Below are 15,950 nucleotides of genomic sequence, written 5' to 3' on the forward strand. Positions count from 1 at the left end.
TAAAATTGTTGTCAAAATTAAAACAATCCTTGATGTAAAGCTTTCACGATATGTGATTTTAACAGGCCTAGCTAGCTGGGCATTTAATGTATGAATGATGATATTAAATTTTATTTTTACAGTGACACAATTAGACTTTGCCAGTCAATCGAAGACTTCGGAATCGCTCAGGCAATAATGCGTTGCTTACGGTGAGAATATGCAACCGCCTGTTCTTGAATCCTGAATCAATGGATTATGAAGAAGCAGCAAACCCAACAAATGCTGAAATAATCGCTAACCGACAAGAAGCAGAAGAAATTCCAATTGATCAAATAGTCACAACTCCAAAAAAAGAATGCGGTATCTTGGAGACATATTAGACAATAAGATTACAGATATGAGCCCGAGAACAATGATTAAATCCATTCGTATATTAAAACGAGCATGTGAGGAAAAGACTAAGACAATTAAACGGTTGTGTTGTCAAACGCGTCGTCAGAAAAGAAAAATCAAAAATATTTCTGCTGTACTTACAGAATTGCAACAGAAATGTTTATTATCTTCAGAATCTTGTAATGTCTTGCAGGTACTAGAAAAGATAAGAATTATTATAAAGTGAGTTTGGCAAAGCAAATCTGAACGTCGGAGTGCTGTCTCTATCTCATTCTATCTTTGTTCAATTTCAGTAAATAACAAAGACAGATTGTGTTGATATAGCCTCCAGATTTGCTTTACCGAATGCACCCATTGAAAATGTCCAGAACTAAATATTAATTTAGTAATTAAAAAATGGTATTATTGAATCCTTTTTTGTATTATTATATATATTATATTAGATATACATAATTTGTAATACAATGTATTATATACATTATATTTATATACAGCATTTGTACATACGTATACAATTGTTGATTAGCAGGTGTTTTATAACTTTTAATATATGCGTTAAATGTTACAGACTAGATCTTATAATTTTTGTAACTTTTTTTTGCTACTGATAAATACTTTATTATATAATAATTATTAAATATAAAAGTATTATTATTATAATAATATAATAAAATATATATAAAATAAAATATTTAATGTTTTGATTATGTATTTATTAAATATTATATACAATAGGTTCGTATTTAGAACAAAGATGTTAACGCATTGTTATTTAATAAAAGAATGCTTTTTTATAAAAATTCTTTTATTGGATAACGATGTGCTAACGGTATTTTTGTAAGTACGTTCTGAATACGGATCCGTATATTTATTATCCATATTTTTATTATTATTTCAGTCCATTACTGACGAAAATATAATACAGCAGATAGAAACAGGAAAAGTAAATGGAAAATATTCAACGCAGCTACGATCATTTGCGCTAACATTGAATTTTTATAGCCCCAAAGCGTACAATTATGTTCGCAAAGTATTTAAAAACCGGCTACCAGCTCCATCAACAATACGCTCCTGGTACAGTAACACCAATGGATCTCCAGGATTCTCTCAAGATGCAATTGATATTTTGAAAGAAAATGTTGAAGCAACACCTGACAAAGAATTATTTGCATGTTTAAGTATGGATGATGAAATGGCTTTACGAACTCAAGTAGAGTGGAATCATTCACAGAAACGTTTTATTGGACATGTTGATTACGGAACTGTTATTGAAGATCCGGAAAATTTGCCACTGGCAAAAGAAGCATTAGTTTACTTGTTAACTGGAATCAATCAGCGGTGGAAGATTCCAGTTGCATATTTTTTTGTGGCTAATCTTACGACAAAAGAACTCGCCGAAATTACTAAAAAGTTTTGGAATTTATATCTGATTCCAAAGTGCGCGTTGTGGCTTTAACTTTCGATGGGCTTCCAGCAAATATAGCGATGTGCTCGCAACTCGATGCAGATGTATATAAAAGAAAAACCATATTTTAAAACACCCTGTTCATAAATAAAATGTATACATTTTCTTAGATGCAGCGCACATGCTAAAACTAATTCGCAATGCTCTAGCATCTAAAAAAATTCTTTTTGATAGAGATGGAAATGCCATCAAATGGAATTTTTTGAAAGACTGGTAAGAATTCAAAAAGAGAACTTATGCCATTTAGCAAATAAGTTAAATCGGAAACATGTAGAGTGGTTCAAAAATAAAATGAACGTGAAATTGGCTGCACAAACGTTAAGTGATAGTTGTGCTTGCGCATTTGAACAACTTTTAGAAGATGGAGTTCCGGAATTTGCAAAATGTGCAGCGACAGCTAAATTTTGTGGGATGGTTAATAATACTTTTGATTGTCTCAATTCAAGAAGTATTTTTGCAAATAGCTACAAAAAACCACTTTCTCCAGATACCGCTAAGAGCATATTGCAATTTTTTCAAGATTTGATTGACTATTTTTCGTCAATAAAGATGGAAATATTAGGAAAACCAATAACTGAAACAAAATCGAAAATGGATTTCTTGGATTTATTATTGACATGACAAATTTAAAGAATTTGTACTGTGACTATATTGAAACAGGCTATTTACGTTATATATTATCCTACAAACTATCACAAGATCACTTAGAAATATTATTTTCCTGTTTCAGGGCTATGGGGGGGTTTAATAATAATCCGAACTGCGTTCAATTTTCGGCATCATTTAAAAGACTTCTACATCATAACGAAATTACTCATGGGCTATGGCACATTGTATAGCTCTTGATGATACATCCATTTTAACAGTTTCATCCAGAAAAAAATTATTAAATCCACTGGACGAAATAAATACGGAAACAAATAAAATTGATATAGGATATGACATAGACGACATACCCTTGCATGTAATAAATTCTGTATCTGCGCACACAGCCGAATACGTTGCAGGTTTCGTTGAAAAACAAATTGTACAAAAAATTAAATGCAATACTTGTAGTCAATTACTAAATGAATGTGAAGAAGTACCGTCCTTATTTATAAAAGAAAAAGTTTTGGCTTTTTGCGGTACCCGAGAGTCGATACGTTATCAATTATTATAGCTGCGGAAAAGATATTTAATTTATTTAGGTTACAAAATGAATTAAAACCTTAAAAATATAATGCAAAAAATGATTATACTTTCTTTAAGATATATCACTATGCCAAAAATATTTATTAATTTCGAGTCTCATGGTTAAAGATATGGATCTCATGGAAAATCATAAATATTTGATAATTAAGTTAATATTAAGCACTTTTTTTAGAGTTAAATTATGTTATTTTGGCAAACAAAGTACATTAGATGAGTACAAAACATTCGTGAGGCATACATTAACAAAAACAGTATTTTTTCCGGCCAGTAACATATAAGTATAGATGTTATAAAATATGTTTTTTAATGTATTATTTTAATATTTTATTTGAAGTTTTGTTTAAAATGTTATATTTTAATATTTTATCTAATAAATATTTCTAAGAGAATATATTTTACAATTTTAATTTATATTATAACCAAAAATATTCTTTCTACAATTGATATAACCTCATGACATTTAAATTTCCCGGATTTTTTTCACACCATATCTATAAGGTCTATACTCTAGTTTACACCGACCACTTGGTACGCGTATCAAATAGTAAATAACTAGGAATGTGTTTAATCATTGACCTGATTAGCTTAAATTCACTAACTTGATACGGCAGTATCAAGTGCTCGATTGTAAACTAGGGCTATGCGCTTAAAAAGTCGGCTGCAAAAAGATCAAAGATGCCAACCACTTCGGGTTGCGTTAGGGAGCTCCACATTAGCGCTACGTTCAGCACTCCCGCTGTTCGCCGGAGACAGCTGACTAGTGCCTTATAAAAATTATGATGACGCTCACTGTCTGTAGGGTTGACCGTCATAAACGCACGCTATCCATGCTACTGCTTCAGAGGTAATGCATGGATAGCGTTTGGTCAATCCCACCATTGTTCGTTTCAACATCCAAGTGGCTATCTCTCTTTTAAAGGTTAGAGACTAACTTTATGCGTGATCTTGAAAGAAGAAAATACGAAATTGTTTATATGTCCTTAATGAAAATATTTAATTAAAAATTCTTCTTCACTTAAGAGAGAGGCGGAGAGAAGTAGAGAGAGAGAGAGAGAGGAGATCTGTTTCCATTAAAATTTATTAATTTATTTAAAAGCTATTGAAAATTCCTTAATATATACTCATTTAAATTTGTTAAAATTTCTTAAAATTCATAAAATTTATTTTATTACATTGTTATTTATTATATAAATAAATTTTATAAATTTTAATAAATGTTAAAATATTAATTTTTAATAAATTTTAATAAATTTTAATGCATTTTAATAAATCTTAATAAATAATAAAAGGGATCAAATAAAAAGTTTCTGTGAAATATTTCATTAATATATTTCTATCAAGATGATCAAGACTGGATCTTTGAGTTTAATATTATTTTTCATCAAAATATGTATACAGGGTGTCCCAGAATGAATAATTTTTATTTTACAGAGTGAAAGAAAATAAAATTTTAAACTAAAAGTTTCTTTAAAAATTTTGGCTAGACTATTATTTACTGAATTATTAATAAATAAAGTTGATCAATCAGACGGCGCGCGGCCGGCATACGCAGCAGCGTGCCATGTGGCTCTACGGGCTCTCCACGCGCTTATTATTACACATTCCGTTACTTAAAGCTTTATTTTTATTTTTTATATTAATGAATAATTAAATAAATAAACTTAAATTAATAAATAAATAAAGAAATAATAACTAAGTAAACTAATAAGTAAATAAATAAAAATAAATTAAATTAGAAATTATTTCAATTCCTTATTATTTTTTATTTTTAGTTGTTAATTATTTATTTATGTACTTGTATTTATTTAATTATTTAAACTATTTATTTGATTCAATTACTTAATTCTCATAGTTGACTTAACAACGATAGACAAAATTAACTACAGAGAGTGTGTTATACAAAGGTATAAAAAAAATTGTTGATAAAAAGTATTAAAATAAATTGTTAGTAAACAATTTGTTTAAACAATTTTTTAAAGAATTATTTCAGCATGTGTTTTTAGGGCCACAAAAACCTAAAACGTGGAACAAATCTTAGCCGCAATTTACGTAAAAATGTTTTACTTTTAAATAAAAAAAATTTTAATTTATTTTACTCCTTCCTCTCCTCTTTAAAAAATGTTTTCAAATAATAAGAAAAAAATAAAAAATGGTAGAATACGAATTATTTTTATTAATTGAATTTAAAATAATAGCACCGAATTCTACGGGAAAAATTGCATAAGGAACGCATGATGCATATCGATATTAAGAAATTATTTAAGAAATTGTTTAAACATTCTTTTTAAAACTGTTTTTAAGTAAAAATTGATAGCTCCTTTGCTACAAAAAAATCACTCTAATAATTAAAAAAAACACATGCTGAAATAATTCTTTAAAAAATGTTTAAACAAATTGTTTACTAACAATTTATTTTAATACTTTTTATCAACAATTTTTTTTATACCTTTGTATAACACACTCTCCGTAGTTAATTTTGTCTATCGCTGCCAAATCAACTATGAGAATTAAGTAATTAAATCAAATAAATATTTTAAATAATTAAATAAATACAAGTACACAAATAAATAATTAACAACTAAAAATAAAAAATAATAAATTATTGAAACAATTTCTAATTTTATTTATTTTTATCTATTTACTTATTAGTTTACTTATTTATTTTTCTATTTATTTATTAATTTAAATTTATTTATTTATTCATTAATATAAAAAATAAAAATAAAGTTTTAAGTAAGAGAATGTGTAATAAGCGCGTGGAGAGCCCGTGGAGCCACATGGCACGCTACGCTGCTGCGTATGCCGGCCGCGCGCCGTTTGATTGATCAACTTTATTTATTAATAATTTAGTAAATAATAGTCTAAGCCAAAATTTTTAAAGGAACATTTAGTTTAAAATTTTATTCTCTTTCATTCTATAAAATAAAAATTATTCATTCTGGGACACCCTGTATAATAATATATACTATTTTGATTCATTACACTGCATGTACTGTTTGTCTTAAAATGCAATCCTTTTCTGTACCAATTGCAAATATGTAAACGACTTAAGTATCATTATTATCAATTAAATTGATAACGTAATCATATATTATTTTAAAATTTTAGTTTAAATAATTAATGCAATTCAAGAGCGACAATATACGACATAGTGCAAAAAAACATAAATTTACATTAAAAAATTATATTAGGCATAAGCATCAAACATATAATATTATGTAAAATAAATATAAATTAATAATTAATTAATTTGATTTTGAATTGAGATAGAAAAATGGAACAAAATAAGAATTTATAGGAAATTGTTTAAATTATTTTATTTTATTACATATAAAATAATTTTAATTAAAGAGTAATATATAGGACTTATTAATTATTATTTAATTTATTTAAAAATTAAAAAATTTATTTAATAAAATCGTAAATAACTTTAATAATTTTTATTTTGTGAACTTCAATAATTTCAATTTCTATTGAAAATTTAATTGTTTAATAATCATTTTATAATTATTAAAATATTGAATATAAATAAATATAAACAAATAAGTATCATATATATATAAAGAAAAATAATAATAAATATACTAAGTAACATAGTTAACATAAATAATTATTAATATATATATAAACATTTTGTTAATATTGCTGGCAGTGGCTAATCAACTGCCCAACAGTGTTTGCTACGCTATAGCTGTTCACGGAACTCGCTATCACTACCGCGCTATTGGCTCCACGAACAGTTCAGATAGCGTTAGCGTTTGTAGCGTTAATAGTGTCTCCCCGAACGCACCCTTTGTGTCCCTACTGTATAGTATACTGTGACATACATAGGTTTGTTCTTAGATCTGTTTTTTATTTCTGCACTGGCTGCACTAGTTCAAAAAGTGTACACTAAAGCCTGTAACCATTGGTCTGTTCTTTCTAGCTGCACTGTTGCACTGGTGCAATAAGTTAAAGTAAGACAAATATATTTTTTCTCATTCTAACTTATTGCACCAGTGCAACAGTGCAGCTAGAAAGAACAGACCACGTCTTAACCCGCGTTCACAACTAGACGATAGAGACCTCTTGCGGCTGAACTGCAGAACCTATCGTGCGAGCCGGCCAATAGAAATCTTCGTAGGTAGGATCTCTCTCCCCGAGTCCAGGGCCCCTATTCTTGAAACTGTACGCAACTTTACGTATACGCACGTTGCGAACGGTGAAATTGCGCATACGTTTCTGACATGGTATTCTTGAATATAAAAGTGTAGTATTCGCAGAGGAAAACGTATACGCTTTCCATTGCACTGATTTACGTTTGGCAACGTCGGAAAATAGACGTACATTCCTACAAACATCGACAAAATTAATAAAGCTAAGATGCGCTTATTTAAATTAATTATAAAAAATTTTGAGTTTATTATATTTAAGTCTTGTTTGTTACATCTAACATGTTTATTACATCTTTGTAAGTAAAAAAATAAGATTGTTCATGTAATATATTGCAACAATTGTGATCTTAAACTTGTCAAGGTTTAATTGTTAGATGAAATTAATAAGACTGAGTAAGATTGAGTTAAAAAGATTTTATACGCAATATTAATATATGAAAAAGCAAGTATTATAGTTTACTACTTTAATTTTTTTAATAAGACGTCTAAAATTATAAAATAAAATTTTACTAAATCGTTTCTTTTTTTAATAAATAAATACATGAGAATTTTAGTAAATTTTAAAGAAAGAGGATTATTATAAGAATTAATTTTATTTTACATTTTAATAAATGTTTAAAAGTGGGAATGTTACATGCCATGAAGAATACGTTATAATATTTAAAAGTCTTTTATATAATTCTTTTATATATTATACAGGGTGTAATGTAATCGGAAGCCATCCCGTAATGGAAAGATAGACGGGATCGAGATGAACATAAAAGTCCAATATTGTCTTGGGTTAGGTCTATCAATAATCGAGATATAAATTTTTCAAATTGTACGAATGAGAGCGCGTCGTGTGAAGAGCCGAGACGCTCGAGCTGTAGCGCGGCCCACTGTGTCGAGCATTGGCTGCCGGCGGCGGGGGAAGAAGGAGAAGCGGTGCCGCTGCCTGTGCTTCGCCGCCCTCGCGTCTCACTGCACCGCGCCAATACTCGTGGCAATGGCAGCTATGCACATTCGCGATTACTTGACAAATTAGGACAGTTAGCAAAGATATGACAAATTAAAACCGTAATAAACTGCTGTGATTAAGAAAGTCGAAAGAGCGAAAGCGATAGATACTTATGGAATCTACAAATAATCTAATTTCTATCGTAATTGTGAATAAGTAAATTAATAAAAGTTTTTCGTACATTCACGAAAGATTCTTTCTTTTTCTTAAATATCTTATTTACAGTATCATACAATTCTAACTTTGTTTCTTATCGAATTGTGTCGTACTGTTAAATCCTTGATGAAAACATTAATAAAAAATTAACATAAATTTACAATTGATTCTTAAAGTGATAATTTTCTTTTATAAGTGTATTATAATATTTGCCGCATCAAATTCTCTCATCGTTTCTTATTGTTTTTTTTCCATGGAATGTTAAATTAACAAAGGTTTATCACAATTAATATCTACGATTGATTCTTCATACATTCTCATTTCGTAAATATTTAATTAGAAAATTATAAAATGCGCGATATATCCATATAATATGTTACACTCATTGTTCATAACACGATAGAAAAATATCTCTTGATGTAACGATTTCACAATAGATTATGCTTTCTACGATAATTATGCTTAGAGATGTTCAATATCAAATGTTATTAATATAACGATGAGTTTTTCTTTCATAACGATAGGGAACTCGGAATTTCTTTTATCTTTAATTACATTATTAATTACGACAGATTTTTACTGATTGATTCAGAATAGATATCAAGAAAAATACAAAAATCTAATTGGTTTCTCTTTCGTAATCCATTACTTGTCTGAATAAAAAAAAAAAGAATTTCAAGAAGTGATATCATTGTCTATCGTTCTCTCGTTTCCTGTTAGGAAAGTATATTTTCTCGTTGGAATATGACAAAATATCTACGGAGACATCGTGTTTAATAGTTCTGTTGGAATATTTCGTAAACTTAAGTTCTCTATTGTATAATAACGAAAGAAAACGCTTTGTTGTTAACCATACTGGTGACATTAACATCTCCAAGTATAATTACGATCGTATCGTATAATTTAATCACGAAATCGTTAGATCAGGCATGATACAAGATATTTAAGGAAAAGAAAGAATCTTTCGTGAATGTACGAAAAACTTTTATTAATTTACTTATTTACAATTACGATAGAAATTAGATTATTTGTAGATTCCATAAGTATCTATCGCTTTCGCTCTTTCGACTTTCTTAATCACAGCAGTTTATTACGGTTTTAATTTGTCATATCTTTGCTAACTGTCCTAATTTGTCAAGTAATCGCGAATGTGCATAGCTGCCATTGCCACGAGTATTGGCGCGGTGCAGTGAGACGCGAGGGCGGCGAAGCACAGACAGCGGCACCGCTTCTCCTTCTTCCCCCCGCCGCCGGCAGCCAATGCTCGACACAGTGGGCCGCGCTACAGCTCGAGCGTCTCGGCTCTTCACACGGCGCGCTCTCATTCGTACAATTTGAAAAATTTATATCTCGATTATTGATAGACCTAACCCAAGACAATATTGGACTTTTATGTTCATCTCGATCCCGTCTATCTTTCAATTACGGGATGGCTTCCGATTACATTACACCCTGTATACATGGAGGAGGAATGCCAGCACTGAAAGTGTGTCCAAGATCTGTGCGAGAAAGAAAGGTATATATTATGATACTTGCTCTCTCTCTGCGCATGCGTCAAACGCTATGGACGGGATTTATAGGCCGGTATTCATAGTCGGGTCTTATATTTAAGATCATCTTAAGTACTGTCTTAAGATGCCATCAACCAATCACAGAGCCGTATTAGCATCTTAAGACATTGCTTGAGACGATCTTGAAATAAGATTTGACTATGAATACCGGCCATAGACCGATCTTAAGCTCAAGCATTGTCTTAAGTACGTCTAGCTTCGAGCCGACTTGAGACTTACTTAACCAATGAAATAACAGCATTGACGTCTCAAGATCGTGCTTGAGCTGGAACTTGAATAAGATTCGACTATGAATTCCGGCCTATATGTACAATGGCTGGCATTGTATGTTTCACACACACATACAATTCGTAATTAAGTACAAAAGTGCACAAGAAGTGTTGAAACTGCGGTGCAGATAATGATATTAACGCATGCGCAGAGAAAGCGAGTATCATGATATACCTTTCTCTCTCGCACAGATCTTGGACACACTTTCGGTCTACATAAAACCATAGCAAAATCCTCCTTCATGTATATATACTCAAAGTGGGTGTTTACAATAATGGCTATCTGAGTAATTTTCTCTAGGACCGAAATATATGATAAGCACAACCATCTACTATCATCATGATTCGTGACAACTCAATGCTGTCCGGTATAGCCAAATCATCACGAGCAAGTTGCGAGTTGCGAGTTCCGTGAGTTTGTAGCAGGTAACCTAAAAAGTACGACATAAATAATTTGATTATTACAATTAAAAATAATCTGTTTTTAATGTATGGTAAGATTATTAACTTCATTAAAATAGTAATTATATAACACAATCATGTATTTTTAAAGTATTGTCTAAAGTAATATTAAAGAGATTATTTTATTTACAAATATTTTATTTATTAATTTGTCTATCAAGTTTCTATTATAACGTATATCTAACGCATATCTAACGTATATCTGTTTACAGTATATCTTAATTTACTATGCACTTGTATTACAAATTAAAAAAATTTATTGTAAACATTATTATTAGTTTCACATTAGTGAAATATTCATGCATAATATTTATACATAAAGATATATGATTTTTTAAAATAATGATAAAACCATGCAACTTATCATTAACAGTTGTTACAAGAAAGAAAAATATTTATACTTAAATTTTTATTTTACTTGTAATCTAAAAAATATTATTAATAATGATTTATTTAGTAATTTTACATAATTTATCTCATTTGTTTCAAAGTGTTAACACCATCCGTTTAATAAAAGATGACTTTTCTAATATATATGTTAGTTAATAATAAATAATAACATTTATTGAGAATCAATGTTTAATTAAAATATTATATTAGGTTTTGAAATAATACCGTTATGATAGAAACTTGATAGACAAAATAAATATTTGTAAATAAAATAATCTTTAATATTACTTTAGACAATACTTTAAAAATACATGATTGTGTTACATATAATTACTATTTTAAAGTTAATAATCTTATCATACATTAAAAACAGATTATTTTTAATTGTAATAATCAAATTATTTATGTCGTACTTTTTAGGTTACCTGCTACAAACTCACGAAACTCGCAACTTGCTCGTGATGATTTGGCTATACCGGACAGCATTGAGTTGTCACGAATCATGATGATAGTAGATGGTTGTGCTTATCATATATTTCGGTCCTAGAGAAAATTACTCGGATACCCATTATCGTAAACACCCAGTGTCACGTCATCATGCCGCACACCGCCATAATTTACTGCACTCTGATCGGTTGCTGTAATCAAGTTTACAACGTATCTTTACTCTATTGTAGATTGATCCGTTGTAAAACATTTATGACTACTACGGGTGCGTTTGGGGAGACGCTATTAGCGCTATCAGCATCAGTTTATCCTTGGGGTGTTTACGATAATGGCTATCTGAGTAATTTTCTCTAGGACCGAAATATACGATAAGCACAACCATCTACTATCATCATGATTCATGACAACTCAATGCTGTCCGGTATAGCCAAATTATCACGAGCAAGTTGCGAGTTGCGAGTTCCGTGAGTTTATAGCAGGTAACCTAAAAAGTACGACATAAATAATTTGATTATTACAATTAAAAATAATCTGTTTTTAATGTATGGTAAGATTATTAACTTCATTAAAATAGTAATTATATAACACAATCATGTATTTTTAAAGTATTGCCAAAAGTAATATTAAAGAGATTATTTTATTTACAAATATTTTATTTATTAATTTGTCTATCAAGTTTCTATTATAACGATATTATTTCAAAACCTAATATAAAATTTTAATTAGACATTGATTCTTAATAAATGTTTTATTAATGTTATAAATGTTATTTTATTTAAACGTATTTATAAACATAAGCAGTCATAAAAGAACAGATTTTGACTTGTGCTGTCAATTTTATATCATACTTTGTTGAATTTTGTTAAATTTTTATTAGTTTAAATTGGTTAGATTTCTATTTTTGTAACTATAAAATCTACATTTTGAAAAATCTGATTTTTACAGATCTGCTTCATTGAGAAATGGCTACAGATAAATTAAGTTCAATGAGAGAAGTGAATAATGTTGGTATGTACAGGATTATTTAATAAAGATAATTATATAAGTCGATTATTACAATTTGTTTAAATAGTAACTAATTTTTGTAATTTCAGAAAATTACAGAGTTCAGTGGACTGATAATATGGTAAAATTGCTGCTAGCAGAAATAACTGCCTATACAGAATCGTCTACTAGTCCATTAAATAAGCAAGTTTGGAAAACTATTGCTGCAGTTATTAATATTCACGGTTATAATTTGACTGCAGAAAACTATTCAATCAAATGGACTGGTATGAAGAAAAAATATAAAACCTTAAAAGATGCAAATAATCGCACTGGCGCAGCAAAAGAAACCTGGGAATATTTTAATATTATTGATGATATATTAAGAAAAAATCCAGAAATTACACCTTTGTCCATAGCATTTAGTACACGTGGTTTTAGAGTAAATGTAAATACGTCTAAAAACATGAATTTGAGTACTGAACACGAAGAAAATGAAGAAAATGAAGAAAATTTAGAAGCAACTAATATTTTAAAAAATCGACCGATAAAAAGAAGAATACCTAAAAAACCTACCTGGATTACAGAATTACTAGAACAAAAAGAGAAACATCACCGAGAAAATTATAACCAAAGAAAACGTTTTTTATCTTTACTAGAAAAGTATTTAAAGAAGTAGATAGAAATTTTTAAAACACAAATTAAGTTTACTAAGCTCGTTATATTTTAAATATTAATATAAAATAATTTCTTTTTTATTACATTAAATATAATATTAAAGTGATATGTACAAGGTACAAAATGATATGTGATATCTTATTTTAATATTATGTTTATTTATTTTTTTATATGTAACCAAATGTTCCTTATTTTGTGTAATAATTATAACATAAATGTTTATGTTGTAGTAAATTAAATACGCTTAGTTATTCATTACTTAAAAGTTTTTATTCAGATGTGTGCATTATAAGATAAAGATATATGTTACAAATATATAGTGTTTTTATTTTAAAGTTATATGTAATAAATTTATTAAATGTGATCGATTGTGTTTCTGATTGATATAGATATATCATCTGCCTTATTCCTTTTTTTAGTTACATAAAAAATTAGGATTTCCTAAGAAATAGATCATTATAGTATTAAAGTTTGATTTATGTAAATATTGTTTTATTATTATTTTAGTTATTTCAAACAATTAATTATAATAATTATTATATAACAAATACAAGTGTATGAGTGTGTGTATAAAAACATGAAAAAAGAGATTATACTTCCCAAAAATAAAAATATACTAAAAAATTTGAGAAATCTAAGATATACATGTAATTAAAAATTATATACAATTACATATTTTATTACAAAAATTTACAATAACTGAGAAATAAAATTTCTTTTTTCTGCTCCATTTATAAATGGATTTTTGTTATTAATTTCCATTTCTATTGGATCACATTCCATAGGTTCATCTTCATTTTCTATACATATGTTATGTAAGATACAACACGCAATTATAATTAAGGGTATCATCTCCGTATTGTACATATAAACATATCGTAATTTTCTAAATCTTCCTTTTAACATTCCAAATGCACGTTCAATAACTACACGTGTTTTTGACAATTTTGTGTTAAAGTTTCTTTGTAAACGGTTTAAATGACCGTTATCTCGATAAGGAGTTAACATATATTTTGACAAAAGATATGCTGAATCAGCTAAAAGATGATATTGATTTTGAAAGTATCTATTTTCATCTTGTGTTATCAATTCCTTAATATCGCTTAAACGCCAAACTCTTGCGTCATGTACACTACCGCATATTCCCGTAAAAACATCTATAAATCTTAACTTATAATCGCAAATTCCTTGTAATACTAATGAATGGTAACCTTTGCGGTTAGAATGCACTTAGATAAGTTTTTAATTTAAAACATATTAACATATTAACATGTAAAAAACATACTAACCTGTAAACTTCTTGGTTTCCAAGGATCCATAAGGTAATAGCTATTTGTTTATCGGGAGACATTTTCTCAGCACCCCGGTCACGGCGAAGACGTCCTCCAAGACTTTGTACCAATCTTTCATATGTAGCTTTTTCTAGTCGAAAATGTGATTTGAAATCTATTTAAACAATAATGAAGTTTATTACATTTAATATAATACAAAAATACCTGTACAAAATTAAAACAATAAATTGTATTAGAACAAAGTCTTTACCTGTTAAAGAATATGCCGATACAATATTTTCAAAAAAATCTGGAACCTTGAAGTGAAATTCTCGTTGATGCGGAAAATTATCATCATCATCTGATGGGTGATCAAAAAATAAGTCCCACATTCCTTGTATATCCATGTCTTGTCTGAAAATATTTAATAATAATACAATATAAGGTATGAAAAAAATAATCCAACATTTTGTTCATAAATGTTAATAGATTTGTATATAGCGTTAAGTAAAGTGCACAAACAAAAATTTTTTTATTGTGTTTATAGTATATCTTAATTTACTATGCACTTGTATTACAAATTAAAAAAATTTATTGTAAACATTATTATTAGTTTCACATTAGTAAAATATTCATGTATAATATTTATACATAAAGATATATGATTTTTTAAAATAATGATAACACCATCAACTTATCATTAACAGTTGTTACAAGAAAGAAAAATATTTATACTTAAATTTTTATTTTACTTGTAATCTAAAAAATATTATTAATAATGATTTATTTAGTAATTTTACATAATTTATCTCATTTGTTTCAAAGTGTTAACACCATCCGTTTAATAAAAGATGACTTTTCTAATATATATGTTAGTTAATAATAAATAATAACATTTATTGAGAATCAATGTTTAATTAAAATATTATATTAGGTTTTGAAATAATACCGTTATGATAGAAACTTGATAGACAAAATAAATATTTGTAAATAAAATAATCTTTAATATTACTTTAGACAATACTTTAAAAATACATGATTGTGTTACATATAATTACTATTTTAAAGTTAATAATCTTATCATACATTAAAAACAGATTATTTTTAATTGTAATAATCAAATTATTTATGTCGTACTTTTTAGGTTACCTGCTACAAACTCACGAAACTCGCAACTTGCTCGTGATGATTTGGCTATACCGGACAGCATTGAGTTGTCACGAATCATGATGATAGTAGATGGTTGTGCTTATCGTATATTTCGGTCCTAGAGAAAATTACTCGGATAGCCATTATCGTAAACACCCTTGTTCTACTTTTAATGAGTAATGAAGATGGACTGATGCTGTTAGCGCTAATAGCGTCTCCCCGAACGCACCCTACTACTCCTAGACTGGTATTCATAGTCGAATCTTAAATTTAAGATCATCTTAAGTACTGTCTTAAGATGCCATCAGCCAATCACAGAGCCGTATTAGCATCTTAAGACATTGCTTGAGACAATCTTTAAATAAGATTCGACTATGAATACCGGCCCTAC

General features: G+C 28.4%; 2 protein-coding genes across 9 annotated transcripts; one reads left to right on the forward strand and one right to left on the reverse strand.

Moving 5' to 3' along the window:
• Positions 1–10,410: 10,410 nt before the first annotated feature.
• Positions 10,411–15,622, reverse strand: LOC114254061. 5 transcript variants are annotated; one of them, XM_036295173.1, is made up of 4 exons: positions 15,548–15,605; positions 14,682–14,824; positions 14,429–14,585; positions 10,411–10,609 (listed from the first exon to the last, which is right to left on the reverse strand). In XM_036295173.1, the coding sequence occupies exons 2-4, from the start codon at positions 14,815–14,817 to the stop codon at positions 10,561–10,563; spliced, it is 342 nt and encodes a 113-aa protein (XP_036151066.1). In that variant the 5' UTR covers positions 14,818–14,824; positions 15,548–15,605; the 3' UTR covers positions 10,411–10,560. The 5 variants fall into 5 exon arrangements, with proteins under 5 accessions (XP_036151066.1, XP_036151067.1, XP_036151068.1 ...); XM_036295174.1 differs by lacking the exon at positions 10,411–10,609 and adding an exon at positions 13,391–13,580; XM_036295175.1 differs by lacking the exon at positions 10,411–10,609 and adding an exon at positions 14,045–14,176.
• Positions 10,570–13,503, forward strand: LOC114254062. Of its 4 annotated transcripts, none has more exons than XM_036295168.1 (3): positions 10,570–10,616; positions 12,423–12,485; positions 12,572–13,503. In XM_036295168.1, the coding sequence occupies exons 2-3, from the start codon at positions 12,440–12,442 to the stop codon at positions 13,138–13,140; spliced, it is 615 nt and encodes a 204-aa protein (XP_036151061.1). In that variant the 5' UTR covers positions 10,570–10,616; positions 12,423–12,439; the 3' UTR covers positions 13,141–13,503. The 4 variants fall into 4 exon arrangements, with proteins under 4 accessions (XP_036151061.1, XP_036151063.1, XP_036151062.1 ...); XM_036295170.1 differs by lacking the exon at positions 10,570–10,616 and adding an exon at positions 10,641–10,672; XM_036295169.1 differs by lacking the exon at positions 10,570–10,616 and adding an exon at positions 11,896–11,956.
• Positions 15,623–15,950: the final 328 nt, after the last annotated feature.

The sequence above is a fragment of the Monomorium pharaonis genome, unplaced genomic scaffold, assembly GCF_013373865.1.
Source record: "Monomorium pharaonis isolate MP-MQ-018 unplaced genomic scaffold, ASM1337386v2 scaffold_666, whole genome shotgun sequence".
In the NCBI taxonomy this organism is placed as follows: Eukaryota; Metazoa; Arthropoda; class Insecta; order Hymenoptera; family Formicidae; genus Monomorium; species Monomorium pharaonis.

Coding starts and splice junctions, on each gene's coding strand:
- LOC114254061 (XM_036295172.1), bottom strand. CDS start 14,817: ATGGATATACAAGGAATGTGGGACTTATTTTTTGATCACCCATCAGAT. Junction 14,586..14,681: donor ATCGGCATATTCTTTAACAG/GTAAAGACTTTG, acceptor TTGTTTAAATAG/ATTTCAAATCACATTTTCGA.
- LOC114254062 (XM_036295168.1), top strand. CDS start 12,440: ATGGCTACAGATAAATTAAGTTCAATGAGAGAAGTGAATAATGTTG. Junction 12,486..12,571: donor GAGAGAAGTGAATAATGTTG/GTATGTACAGGA, acceptor TTGTAATTTCAG/AAAATTACAGAGTTCAGTGG.